General features: G+C 36.6%; 1 protein-coding gene and 1 long non-coding RNA gene across 4 annotated transcripts in view; one reads left to right on the top strand and one right to left on the bottom strand.

Annotated features, from left to right (window-relative positions):
• The window catches only part of PDE5A (phosphodiesterase 5A), a 160005-nt gene extending 147886 nt beyond the window's left edge, over positions 1-12119 (top strand). For all 3 annotated transcript variants that reach the window (XM_059169445.1, XM_059169461.1, XM_059169453.1), the window contains exons 19-21: positions 4514-4588; positions 5992-6075; positions 7634-12119. In XM_059169445.1, the coding sequence (XP_059025428.1) occupies positions 4514-4588; positions 5992-6075; positions 7634-7771 (297 nt within the window). In that variant the 3' untranslated portion in view covers positions 7772-12119. The remainder of the gene's footprint in view (positions 1-4513; positions 4589-5991; positions 6076-7633) is intronic.
• The window catches only part of LOC131828669 (uncharacterized), a 71784-nt gene that overhangs the window by 22946 nt on the left and 35653 nt on the right, over positions 1-13185 (bottom strand). The gene's annotated exons all lie outside the window — the stretch shown is intronic.

Raw genomic sequence — 13185 nt, forward strand, 5'->3', positions numbered from 1 at the left:
TAGTGTATAATAAAGATAGCATTTCAAATAACTGGGGGAAGAGAGAGACTTTTTTTGAAATAATCTTAGGGGGACTTTCCCATCTTCCATAACCAGATGCCGAAAGACAAAATTGGATGTACTTTGCATACTTACATTCCAAATGGAGCATAGAGTCCACTGTAGAGAATTAAACCATAGAAGTACTAAATAAAAACATCTGTGGATTCTTCTATAACTTAGGAGTAAGAAAACTTACCTAACTATGGCTCAACATTTAGAAACAATGGGAAAGATTAATAAACTTGATTACATAAAAATTTTTTAAAAAGCAAACTTTTGCATGGTAAAAGACACTGTAAGCAAAGTAAAAGTAAATGAGAAACTGATAAAAATATTTACAACTTATGTTTTATATTTAATACCCCAACATTAAAGAACTCATAAAAATAGAGAAGAAAAACAGCAACAATCCTTCAGAAAAATGGGCCAAATTTTTGAACAAAAAGTTGATGAAATGTGAATGGCTCTTACTCATTTGCAGAGGTCCTCAGAACCTCATTCATAAGAAGAACTACAAATAAACTTGACACAGAAAAGCTTGTATAGAATCTCGTAACAGGGGGCACCTGGGTGGCTCAGTCCTTAAGTGTCTGCCTTCAGCTCAGGTCCTGATCGCAGAGTCCTGGGATCAAGCCTGGTGTCGAACTCCCTGTTCAACAGGAAGCCTGCTTCTCTCTCTCTCACTCTCCCCTGCTTGTGTTCCCTCTCTTGCTGTATCTCTCTGTCAAAGAAATAAATAAAATCTTAAAAAAAAGAATCTCATAACAGCTCCATTCCTAATATGGTAGTATTATATATGGCAGACATGTTCCAAGATCCCCAGTGAATGCCTGAAACCACAGATAGGACTGAACCCTTATATATACTATGTTTTTTCCTATGTATACATCACTATGGTAAAGTTTAACTTATAAATTAAGGATAGGAAGAGATTAACAACAATAACTAATAATAAAATAGAACAATTCTAACAGTATACTATAATAGAAGTTATGTGAATGTAGGGTCTCTCTCTCTCTCTCTCTCTCTCTCTCTCTCTTATTTGATTGCACTCTCCCTCCTCCTCTTTGTGATGATAGGAGATAATAAAGTGGAGAGGTAGTGGGGTGGATGATACAGGCATTGGGATGGAGCGTTAGGCTTCTGTTGGCTTCTGACCATTTATCAGAGGGAGGATCATCTGCTTCTGGACCGCAGTTTGAAACCATGGAAAGCAAAACTGTGGATAAGGGAGATTACTCTGGTCAGGACTAGAAACAACCCAAACGTCAATCAGCAGGAGGATAGCTAAACATACTGTAGTGTATTCCATATAACTCACACAAATTGTATGAACTACTTAATATTGTAGTGTATTCCTTATTCCTTATATATTCCTTATATAGTGTAATATTTATTTCTGTATTGTATCCACTTATACAGTGGAGTACTGCTCAGCAGTAAAAAGAAACTCACCATTGATACATTCGATAACACGATGACTCTCATAAACACCATACAGAGCAAAAGAAGCCAGACGCAGAAGAGTATGTTCTGTGACTCCATTTCTATGAAGTTCTAGACTAGGCAAACTAATCTCTGGGGAAAGAAATAAAATAGTGATTGTGAGGGGAGAGAGGAAAGAAGGGGCAGGAAATCACTGGGAAGGGTCATAGAAGTGATAGAAGTATTCTGTATCTTGGATGGGGAATTTATTACATAGTTATATGCGTTGGTCAATACAGTGAACTCATGAACTGTGCGATTCAAAGTATGTAAATTCTACTTCATTTAAAAACAAACAAACAGGGACACCTGAGTGGCTCAGTTGGTTAAGCAGCTGCCTTCGGCTCAGGTCACGATCCCAGCGTCCTGGGATCCTTGTCCGCGAGGAGCCTGCTTCTTCCTCTGACTCTGCCTGCCACTCTGTCTGCCTGTGCTCGTGCTCTCTCTCTCTCTCTGACAAATAAATAAATAAAATCTTAAAAAACAAACAAACAAACACTGAGATATTATATCTTACTTGTCCAGTTGGCAAAATCCAAAAGACTTCATGAGATACTCTGCTGGGGAAGTTGAGGGAAAACAGGAATGCAAAATACTATAGCTCTTTGGAAGTTTATAAATATATTCATCTACCATTACTTCTAGGCACCTTATCCCAAAGATATACTGGAAAGAACATAAAAAGATATTTATACAGGGCTACTCACTATAGTACTATTTGTAATGGCAAAGACCGGAAGTATCCCAAATATTCATCAGTAGGGTACTGACTGAGTAATTTACAGCACATTTACACGATGAGTTCTATGCAACTGTAAAAAAAAAAAAAAAAATGGGGGAGTATCTGTATACTACTACGGAGCGATTACAAGAATGTATTTTTAAGGGAAAAAAGCAAGGTATAGAAAAAAATATAGAAAATGTACTCTACCATTTATCTAAGAAGAGGGTAAAATATGAATATGTGTACATATTTTCTTCATATTTTAAAAACCCAGGATTTACTACAAAAAAGTTAATGATTCCCTGTAAGGGAAGGAGGAAATAGCACTTAGGGAACAGAAATGGAAGCTAGAGATGCTGAGTGTACTAGTTCTATAGATTTAACTTTGGAACGGTTTAAATCATTTCTAAAATTATGAAATTGAATTCTAAGTATCCATAAGCCTTGAAAGTAAGTGAAACAAGCCTGATTTTGGTTGCAAAACCATACATGAAGGGAACTATTTCATTCCAAGTGACATTAAAACAATACTTTGACCATGTATCTCTAGTGGAGTGTACCCTAAAAACAAAAAGGAATTACCAAAAAAAGCTTTAAACTGTTTTCAGTAATCTTATTATAGTGGTGATTTTGCCTAGATACTCAATCACTGCTTTAGATGATGCGGGATAAAAGCAAATAAAAAATACTGTAGTAGAAAGATAAACGTGGATAAGGTTGGGCAGAAATGGTGTAGTTCTGAATTTGAATTGAAATGTTGTATGGACTTCTGTTGTGCCCTAGCTCCATCCTCTAAAAGGGCTTAAAAATAATGACCAACCTGGTGGTAATGAACAAACCTGGTGCCCATATTGAGGTTTCTAAGTACTTCATTTTGAAGGAATAAGGGCTCTGAAAAGAAACAGCTGATAGCAGTTCTAAAGCAGGACATGAACAAAATGAGCCTAGAACATCTTACTGTATCAGAAAGCAGGGAAGCTATTAAAGACTGGTAGGGTTTTTTCAAAAGAACAGAGAAGCCAAATTAATAAGCTCCCACTGGCTGAGATGGGACAATCTGAGTATCAATAAGGATTGAAATCCATTAAATATGTTTCCATCTAAAAGTTCGAATTAGTAATAAAAATAATAAAACGAAACCTTCCCTGGTCATCCTTGATAGTTGCTTGGAAACCAAGTTGCTTTTTGTCAAATGGCAATTAAAGTGGAAAAAATCAAGCATTTCTCCTGCTTTTCTTATATGAATCGTGCTTTAGAGTAACTAAATAATTGATGAGGGGAACTTTCTTTTTATTGTACTTCAACTAATAAAAGAAAAAGAAATGATCGCTTTGAATATCACCTTTTTTAGCCCCTAAAGTAGTGGATCTAGACAAAGATCATTCCTGGTGTTTAATATTACAAAAAGAGAGGCAGCCAGGCTTCATATGGCCCCTGATGGAGGTACACAGCAATGCCTATGAAGCAGCCAAAAAAAAAAAAAAATCTAATCAAGCGTCTAGATCTTATTAGCAGTGTGTGGAAATACAGGGCACAGAGGAACATGAAATGACGTCATGGGAATGCAATCAGCAAAATCCACATAGAGGAGAACTGCAGGATAAACAACCCGTTTACCTAACAACAAAAACAAAAATGATAAGGACAATTTTTGAAAAGAGGAGGAACATGTAGATTAAAATAAATTTAGGGCGCCTGGGTGGCCCAGTTGGTTCACTGCCTTCATCTCAGGTCGTGATCCTGAGGTCCCAGGATGGAGTCCCGCATCACTGCTTCTCCCTTTTACCCTCCCCGCTCTCATATTCTCTCTCACTCGCTCTCTCTCTCTTTGACTCTCAAATATATAAAATCTTTAAAAAGTAAATAAATAAACTTAAAAGTCATATCTATCAATCACCATATACACCCCTATATTGATACCGTGTTTTTCACAGCACCTGGCATAACAGGTACTTAACAAATAGCTCATTGATTATATACACAGATGGGCACACTCTATCTTTCCCCCACTGATTGCTAAAGTTGAAATAACATGTTGCTTTTTTCTGCCTAATTACAGGTTATGAACTCTAGCCTTGGTGATTAGGCACATATTTAAAAGCAAATAAAATATAATTTCTATTACTCGTTATTGTTTTATTATCTTTTTACTGAAGTGGTTGAAAACTAGCTTTGGTAGATTTCATTATCTTTATTCAAAGTCTCTATTTTACAGAGTTATATGCTTTTAATTGCCAAAACTTAATCGGTTATTTATTTCAGATAGCAGAACTTGTAGCGACTGAATTTTTTGACCAAGGAGACAGAGAGAGAAAAGAGCTCAACATAGAGCCTGCTGTAAGTATGAGACCTAGTTGGTAGGAATTATTCAAATACACTTGTTTAGTTTAGACTTCTTACACTTTCTGTGGGATATTAGGAACACAGTTTCTTTTCATTTTAGTTTTTAAAACATCCTTCTTATTAAAAGATTACATATAAAAAGAATATGTTTATTACAGAAAACAAAAGCAAATAAAAGAAGACAAAAAAGACTCTTTGGGCCATCATATTGTACCTACTTTTTTGTAATTTGTTTTTTCTATTTCAACATCGTAAGCTATTTTCATTCTAATGGATATTCTTATGCGTATTATTTATGATGATCACATGAAACAGACGGAGCCACAGTTTACCTACTTCCTTTGGTGTCATGTCTGCAACGTTCACTAGGACCAGCAGCACTTTGATAAACGTCTTTGTTGCTAATGACAGTTTTCATTCTCTTGTTAGGACAGATTCCCCGAATTGCTGTGTTGAAGGGCACAGATTTTTAAAGGTTTTTGAGATATACTGTCTTTTTTTACATAGAGCGTGGCTCTCACAGACAAGAGTAAGAGTCTTCTCAAACCATTTCTGGCTTTTGGAGTACACTTTTCCTAAAAATGAAGCATAGAGTCTTTTTTTTTTTTTTTTCAATTCAAATGGACATTTATCAAGTCCGTATTAAAGGGCACATGGTCCTCACCCCCTCCCTGTGTACAGTTCCATCCACTCTGCTCGCTCTTTAGCCTCAGCTGGGCACATCCTGTGTCTCACTAGTCTTTCACAGTTACTCCCTGTCTTCTGATGTAATGGTGGGTTTATTCCAAGGCTCAGAACCTTCTTAGAAAGTGGTGGGTAGGAGAGTGATGATCACCGCTAATGGGGAATTTGCTTCATTTTAAACAAGCACTTAGTGCAGACTCATTGCTTCCCATGGCCAGTGCCGGGCTTGTCTGCTGCTCCAGTCATGACCTCCTGGGAATAATCAGGATGACATCTGCATAATTATCCTTCAGAAAGCTCTCTGCATGAATTGAATCGTAATCAGCTGTAGCCTCAGTGACTTCTTCCACAAAGCTGAGGGTGTTCCACTCCATATCAATAGACGATTCAAAGCTGTGTGTTCTCCAGATAAACGGCAGTGGTCGACTCTGGGTCAGTGGTTGACTCTAGACAAGTGATCAATGCCACGGGTAGAGTGGGAAAAGCCAACCAGGATGAACAAGCCAGATAGGATTAGGGTCTCCCTGAGCCCAGTGCCAGCAGAGTGCAGGAGACCGAGGGGGAAAGAGACAGATAGGCTTGTGTCTGGCCTTTCTCAGCTAACAAAGCGATTGATGTTTTGGGGGCCAACTTGAATTGTGTTCTTTAAGTAACTAGATGTGTGTGTGTGTGTCTGTCTGTCTGTCTGTCTGTTTCTGTGTTTGTATTTTCAGGATCTAATGAACAGGGAGAAGAAAAATAAAATTCCAAGTATGCAAGTTGGGTTCATAGATGCCATCTGCTTGCAACTCTATGAGGTATGTATATGAAAACAGACTTGCTAAACTTAGACTGTGTTATGAATTAAAACCTCAAGTAAATTGAAGCGATTAACACTAGGCTGTTTTTTGGTTTTTTTTTCTGATGAACATGCTGTTTGCATTGAAGAAAGAACACATTTTACATTTGATTTTTCTCAGAAACTTTAATTCATCTGTGTATGACTATCTGCTGAGTGCCTACTCTGTGCTAGACTAGCAAACTGATGTGAGAATACTAAAAAGAATTATATGTCAGTGTTACCTTTAGGAGGGATTCTGTGCATACTCTGTCAGCATATTCTTTTTTAAGTTTAGGCCTAAATAAAGAAAAAAATTATCCAGCTTTTTCTCATTGTATAATGCAGCTTTAGTATTATTAAAATTTCTATGAGGATGTAAAGGAGATAACTGGACAAATATTACAAGCTCCCATTTCCTTACACCTTCTGGCTTGGGATTTTTATTCTTTTAGATAAAGATATTCTCCCTAAAACATCCCGGTTTGCTAGTTTAGATGCTTATTCCCAAAGTACAGAAAGTAGACACTATCCTTGTTTTTAAAGTTTATATAGGAAACCATCTTAAGTTTTAATTATTTGGGAAAAGCACATTTTTTCATAGAGTTATCATAGAATGTCAAGACCCAAAGAAACCCTAGAATCTTCTAATCCAGACATTTCACAATTCAGTAACTTCTTTCTCCTCCATTTCATATATGTATATGGATTTATTTCATTTGAATCTGCTGTTAAATTCTATGTAATATTGATATGTGTTTTTACTATTATTTATTACAGAGTCATTATAGAAAACTAAGAGAATTCCACTACTCAGACAACTACTGTTAATACATTAGTGTATATGCTTTATGAAATTTTTGCATTTTTTTCACTTCGCAAATTTGGTTTTTGTAATTTATAATACATCATAATGTGTATTTTTTCATGTCATGTGTGTTTCTGTGATATTTTTAAACGCTGCAAAATAGTAACATAATATACCTGACCCTGTTGTTGGGTATTTAAAGTTATTTTCAGAGTTTCTCTGTTACAAAGAAACCTGCAGTGAGCATTTTGTATCTAAATATGTGTGGCACTGATAATTGGTAAATAATACCATTAATAAGTTAATCTTTATCATGATCTTTGATACAAGTCTATTTAAGTACGTTGTATAAAACTGTTTTATAGGAAAACACAAATAAGCAGTTCCTGACAGGATCACACTTCAGGAGAGCCATCTGTACTACCAAAAAGCAAAATGTATTATTTCCCTGAGAAGTGGATTCCATACAGATCTGTCTCTATTGTAACTCAATAAGGTTACTTTGGAATGTATGTGTATGCTCTATCTCTCATCACCTACTCCTTGTCTGCACAGATTAAGAGAACTCAGTCATAAATGATCTGCATATTTGTTCACACAGCTTGTGAAAACCCTACAGTGGGCCTGCTGGTGAAATGAGTGTGAGATTGTGGCTCTTGGGAATAAGCCCGAGGAGGGGGCTTATTTCCTGGATGCCTTCTAGTTGTTTGCTTTCTTTTTCTTTCTTTAGGCCCTGACCCATGTATCAGAGGACTGTTTCCCTTTGCTGGATGGCTGCAGAAAAAACAGGCAAAAATGGCAGGCTCTCGCAGAACAGCAGGAGAAAATGCTGATTAATGGGGAGAGCAGCCAGGCCAAGCGGAACTGAGCGGTCTGTTCACGCCGAGTTCAAGTTTACAGACCGTGTATTCTGCCATATGTCTAGTTTTGCTATACACTGTACGAGTTTAGTGTATACTTTGCCACTGCTGTATTTTTATTTTTGCACAACTTTTAAGGGCACAGCATGAAATGTTTTTAGGGGACTATTACATATTTTCTGTATATTTGTTTTATGCCACTGATCTGAGATTATCAACGACACCCACTCACTCTTAGCACATGGATAAGAGCTCTGTTTGTGATATGTTGTGTACTACAAAGTGCAAGTTAAATTCTTGTGCTGAGATTTTTTTGTTTTATTTTGGGGGAATTTTAGGGGTTTTGTTTTTTGCTTGGGGGTTTTAAATAATTGTTTTTGTGTTTTCTGAATTACCAATCTTTTAAAGAATGTTTGGAATCCTTATTCTCAAAAATAGTCTAGGAGAAAATTGAATGTATTCTGTGACATTTAAAACCTATCTTTTTTTTTTTTTTTTTTTCTCTATCATAGGATAGAGAAAAGTGCTGGCCTAGTGGATTTAAGGGGAAAGGATAGTATTTGTCAACAAAAAAGTAAAACTCTGAAACAAATGGCAAGTACTATAAGGCAGTATGGTAAAGAAAAGGTATTGTTAATTGATTTGCTGTTTTTGTTAGTGAGCAGGAAGGAGAGAACTCTTTCATTTCAGTACATATGTCTATCCAAACACTACCCATAAAACCCCTGCAGTCTACCCTCTCTGATGGAAAGCAGGGAAAACCTTAGGAGGAGACACTGATTTCATGGGCTGAAGTCCATGGTCCTTGACTTTACTGAGGGATGGGTGTGATCCAGAAATGGAATGGCCATATCTGTCTGTCAGTGAAAAGAAACATTCTGTTGGAAGAGTCCTCTGAGAGTCAGTGTTTTGAATATTGAACTTCCTCTTTTAAATAACTTCCTTATCGTTTCTCTTACAAACCATAGTTTATAAGTGAACAGTTTAAGTCTTGACAGAAAACTGAGAATAAAAGTGATCATTGGAGCACTGACCTGAGGAAAGATATGACTGCAGATAAAAGGTAAAATGAATCATTATTTTTCTTTGTCAAAGGAAGCATAGAGAGTAGTTTTAATTGTATAAACAGAAAGGGGCTATCCTTGATGTTCGGGTCAAAAATTAAATTGACGAAGCAGGAGAGGAGGAGAGCTTAGGCCTAAATAAAACTTAAGCTTATTGAGTCTGCAGCTGAGAAACTGCCATATTTCAGTTTATAGGACTAGTCAACTCGGAATCACTGAAGTTTGGGTGTGTGCACTAAATGCTGACCCTGAGCTTAAGGTTGTTGATTCTTTTCAGAGCTTTTTAGCACATTTAGAAAACGTTAACATTGTCTTAGATTTGAGCCCATTGATCATGTGTACCCTAAATACACATTCATTCATCATTAGAGAAGCAGATACTGAATCGAGCAGCTGGTTCAGGAAAGGAAAATCTGTTCCAAGCATGCAGAAATGTTTGGACTCAAGGAAAGTAGGAAGAGAAGTATTTGTCTGATTTGTTAACCACCAAAAAAAGTTTCTGAGTTTCAGTCACCAATTGGGTAGAAAATCTCTTGGGGACATGGTGCAGCATCCTCAAAGGACTTTCACTAAACATTGTTTCCTATTCATATTGTTTTTTTCTCTCAACTGCCTAAAACTCAATATCCTCATTGCGTTTTTAAAATTCTGAGTGTGAATCTTACATAATGTGATTTTATTCTTAACATTCATGTAAAAAAAAATTGTCTTGCCATTACTTTAGAGTGGTAAATGCTGGTCTAGGAAGTTACCAACTGTTTTTTACTATATGTGTAATTGTTGTAAAACTTGTATTTTGAGGATGCTATTCAGTTTTTATTTGATGTCCTATAGGTGAGATCTGTAAAGTTGCCTCTTGGTGGCGCTGGTGTGTAAATTACACAGGCTGTCACTAAAATAATGTATCTATATACTGGTATACACCCATGCATGCAGACATAATTCTTTAGTATAGAAAAATCGTTTAAAGAAGAGCAGTCTTTGGTAACGTTTTTATCATACACCTTGTGATTTAGTAGCTATGCTAAAATCTGTAATCATGTACTTTAGTAGTTTTTTAGACCCATCTGTCACTGAGATGTATGGAGGTTTTGTATGTGTGCCATTTTAACAAACAAGAAGTTCTATGTAGATTAGAAATTGTTTGGTTTCCTTTAGATAATGGTTTATTTTACTTTACTAGTTTAGCATTAAAAGAAGTTGGGTAGCACCATGCCTGTTCTATTGTGAAGTTTTAGTTCTTACAAGAAGAGTACTTCTTTAGGACCAGTTAGATGGTTCAAATAATTTTTACTTTTTAGGAAAATCATTCCATACGTAGGTTATCTGGTACATGGGCACAAATCGAAGCTTTTGTTCTTATATGAATTTTTTTTTTCCAGTATCTTCCCAAGTTGGAAAAAATCTATTTATAGTCCTTCCTCCCCTGCAATGTATCTGTATTACTAGTAAGAAGCTGTTTTTTTCCTAACATTGTTATAGTTATAGCTGAATGATGACATATCATTTCAATTTTCAGCCCCAGAAGTGCCCACTATTTTACTAAGTCGTTAAAAAGATGTCTTTAAAATTGCCAGGCCTTATATTTTTCGCAGGATTGGCCCTTGCCAGTCACAGTCTTTTGTGAACCTGTGTGAGTCACTTAACCTCTGTGTGCCTGAACAAGTGTTATTAGAGGACTCATGTTTGGGCAAAGCCTCTGTCTTCATGGAGGATGTCACAGAAGGCAGCCACCACGGCAACCCTCATGGGCCCTGGAGACCACTGTCAGAAGTGGGATACTGGGCTGCAGAGCACGTATCTAATCCCACATGTCACTTCCTCTGTTTCAAAGACTGAAAAAAAGATAATACATTTATTTGGTTTCTCATTCACAAGTGAATGTGAGATTTTGAGTACCTTGCCTCAAGGTACAAACTCTGGGGAGTCATGTTGTCACCAGTTTTTTGTTAATCTGAAGAATAGTTTCTATTAGATAGGAGTACTGAGATTAGAAAGTGTATGAAAATACACTGGAAATCTTGGGATCTGGGAGGAAACTGGTCACAGATCTGTTCTTGCCTAGCAGTAAAGTGCCTTTATTTTCAGCATAGAGCACAAATGTTAGACATACTCCGATCTGATTTTCAAGTTTTCTGTGTTTTTCACCAGATTTTACTCCTAATGCTTGATAGGTCATCACAAGCAGTTGCTGTTGTTTTGGTTTTTATTTTTATTTGATTACAAGAGTGATTTTAAGATGAGAAGAGGAAAAGGTGAAATTGCCATCCTGTTCTGTGAATGAGTGTAGTTGAAATCAGGTAGTATAACTGAATTGCTCAGTATCAGACATGGAACAGTCCACCCTTTATTGAGTCCCTGTGACACAACAGGCACTGTGCTCCGCCGTGGAAATAGAGCAGTGACCTCAAGTTGCCCACAGTCTGCAAAAAGGGCTAGATGAGAGACTTACCAGCTTCTGATCCTGCCAACTGAACCTGAAAATATAGGGTACATTATATCACTTGCATTGTCATCTATAACATATGTATTATAGACAGTTTTCCAAGGACCTTCTTTACCTGGAACTTACTAAGACTCCATCAGTGAATATCCTGTCTTCTTACAAATATGCATCATTTACCCTGTTGGTAGCTTAGAGAACACCTTAGGTAAGGAGTCATGTATTCTACTATATAGAGTTTTTTTTCCCATATGCTAGCCAGGTAGAGATTACTCAGAGTTCTTTTAGATTGTTAAACTGTGCACAGTTTTGGACCCCTTCTGCTGCCCTCCAGGGAGCAAGGAAGAAAGTACTAAAGCTCACTTCACCTTTCCATATGTTTCTCAAAATCCTGTGTAAACGTGTCTTAATAAATGTCGTTGAAAGCAGTGTAAATAGTTGAAAATATAAATTTCTATTACAGTTTAAGAAAACCTTATGAATCATCACTAGCCACTGTTAATATCTATTTGTATTCTTATACCTTTTTCAATATATTTGAACAAATATATAGTTTCTGGCACTATTTTTGTACTAGGATAAAGGAGTTATTATGTATATTATGTTTAGCTTTTAAGTCCTTTTAAATAACTGCGACTGTTGATTTCATGTGTTTCCTCTCCCCCACCATAAGAACCATTTCCGATGACTCTTCTATGACAAAATCACTTTAAAGGAACACCTCCCCACCTCTGATGCCCATAAAATCAAGAGATGGTCAGGGTGGTCTTCTGTTGTGCAAACTCTTCACCTGTTGGTTGTTAACTCATTTTGCTATGCTTTGTAAAAATAAAAAGAAGAATGAACAAATAGGTATGAGTATTGTGTGATTTTTAGGGGAATTTTAGGCAGGGAGAATGGACCCAATGGTTTGAGAGACTTCAGTCAAGCTAACCTGTGGTCCTATTAGCTGAAAAAGATGTGATTTAATCAAATCCTTTCCTTAACCAAGACCCCTTTCAGTAATAGTCTTCTTTGTATTAACATCTTTTGCTACCAATCTGAGGGCAACATTTTGCATACCTTCTTCACATAAAGCTCCTAACAGCTCCATGAAGGGTGATAGTAACAGTCTCCTGTTGCAGGAGAAGCTAAGGGAGTTCCATACTTGCCAAAGGGCACGAGTTGGATTTGAGTCCAGACACGTCTGGTTTCACAGCAGGTATTTATTCCATTTAATTCTCTTCTTGAATTTTAATTGTAAAAGGTCTCAGATCCATTCTTGGTGGATCAAATGGACTATCTAGAAGCATTAGAGGTAAAATTTCCCTGACCTTGCAGATTTGGTTTTGTTTGGGTTTTTACTGTTAACATTCCTGGAGTTCATCTGATCATAGCAAATGACAGGCCTTCACAGAACTCCAGATACCACCATGCTTCCGCTGTTAATGTAAAGATGTGGAGGTATAATTAAATTTTGAGGTTTTGATTCATCATTCAGTTTTGCCACTAGACAAGCCCTCTTCATGTGAGACAGAATATCTAGGCTATGCCTAGTTCACAAAACTGAAGACAAAAATAAAATGAAAGCTCATGTAAAATAATAGTTTAGATCTCCTGACCACTTGAGGGCGCCAGAGTTCCTGATTATTTAAAGAAGTAATCCCTTACTGGGAACAATGAATAAAACTGCATTTTTAAAAATTTTTACTATCTAAAGAAAAGCAAAATGGAAATAATCAGTAGAGAATCAGTTCTTGCTTCCTCTTTGATCAGTGATCATTTCATCAAGATGTTCTCCAAACAATAACTGGTCACCTGAAGTCGCCAATATTCCAACCATGGAGACATCACCCCTTTCTGTAGAAAAAGGAAGTGTTTGATATATGCAAATGTCAGGATATGATTTTCTATTTTTAAGGCACATGGCATTAAA

The sequence above is a fragment of the Mustela lutreola genome, chromosome 1 (assembly GCF_030435805.1).
Source record: "Mustela lutreola isolate mMusLut2 chromosome 1, mMusLut2.pri, whole genome shotgun sequence".
NCBI classification, from domain to species: Eukaryota; Metazoa; Chordata; class Mammalia; order Carnivora; family Mustelidae; genus Mustela; species Mustela lutreola.